Source organism: Sinocyclocheilus grahami, unplaced genomic scaffold (genome assembly GCF_001515645.1).
Source record: "Sinocyclocheilus grahami isolate Dianchi unplaced genomic scaffold, SAMN03320097.WGS_v1.1 scaffold13387.1, whole genome shotgun sequence".
Classification (NCBI taxonomy): domain Eukaryota; kingdom Metazoa; phylum Chordata; class Actinopteri; order Cypriniformes; family Cyprinidae; genus Sinocyclocheilus; species Sinocyclocheilus grahami.
Window position 1 is genome coordinate 1 of NW_015514881.1, and position 670 is coordinate 670.

At 40.3% G+C, this 670-nt stretch overlaps 1 protein-coding gene across 1 annotated transcript in view; it reads right to left on the minus strand.

The window, feature by feature from the left end:
- Positions 1-158: 158 nt before the first annotated feature.
- LOC107578995 (tuberin-like) overlaps positions 159-670 on the minus strand; it is a gene marked incomplete at its 5' end in the record, with an annotated part of 5,256 nt that continues 4,744 nt past the window's right edge. Inside the window, 2 exons of the mRNA XM_016264888.1 lie at positions 159-387; positions 457-543. Coding sequence (XP_016120374.1) covers positions 175-387; positions 457-543 — 300 coding nt within the window. The remainder of the gene's footprint in view (positions 388-456; positions 544-670) is intronic.

Below are 670 nucleotides of genomic sequence, written 5' to 3' on the forward strand. Positions count from 1 at the left end.
GTATTGCTCATTGTTAGTTAATATTAGTTAATGCATTAATTAACAATAACTAATGAACCTTGTTGTAAAGTGTCACCATTTTAATATGTAAAAATATAACATTTAACAAAATAATAATTATTTAGAAAAATTTGAGCTCTTGTTATTTTTATGCGTAACAATAATTCTTTATTACTATTTCTTATCCCGACTACCCTGACCTTGCATGATGTCATCGTGCCAGCAGTAGGTGAACTCTCCGTCGTCTCCGTACTGATCCAGTCCACCCAGGAAGATCTGGTCTGGGTCGCAGTCCTTCAGGTGGATGAGCTTTCCCAGGCCCGTGAGGAACTGAGCGTAGCGGTTGGAGCCGTACTCGTTGGACAGGATCGACACCTCGTTATTCGCCTGATAATAAACAACCGTCAATCATTCAAGACTTCCAGCAACATCTGAAACAGCAGAACGTGACTCTACCTGCCCGGCTCCAACAAACACCACGCCGATCTTATGAGTGTCGTACGGAGGCATCTGATCCAGGACTTTAACGGCACGATCGATCAGCTGTGAACGCCAGACCACACTTCATTAATATGAAGACAATCAAGAGGCCTATAGAAAGTGATTGGGTCAATCTCAAAGAAAAACCTAAATCTAGTCTAAAAAGTATTTCTATAGATTTTTTTTTTTT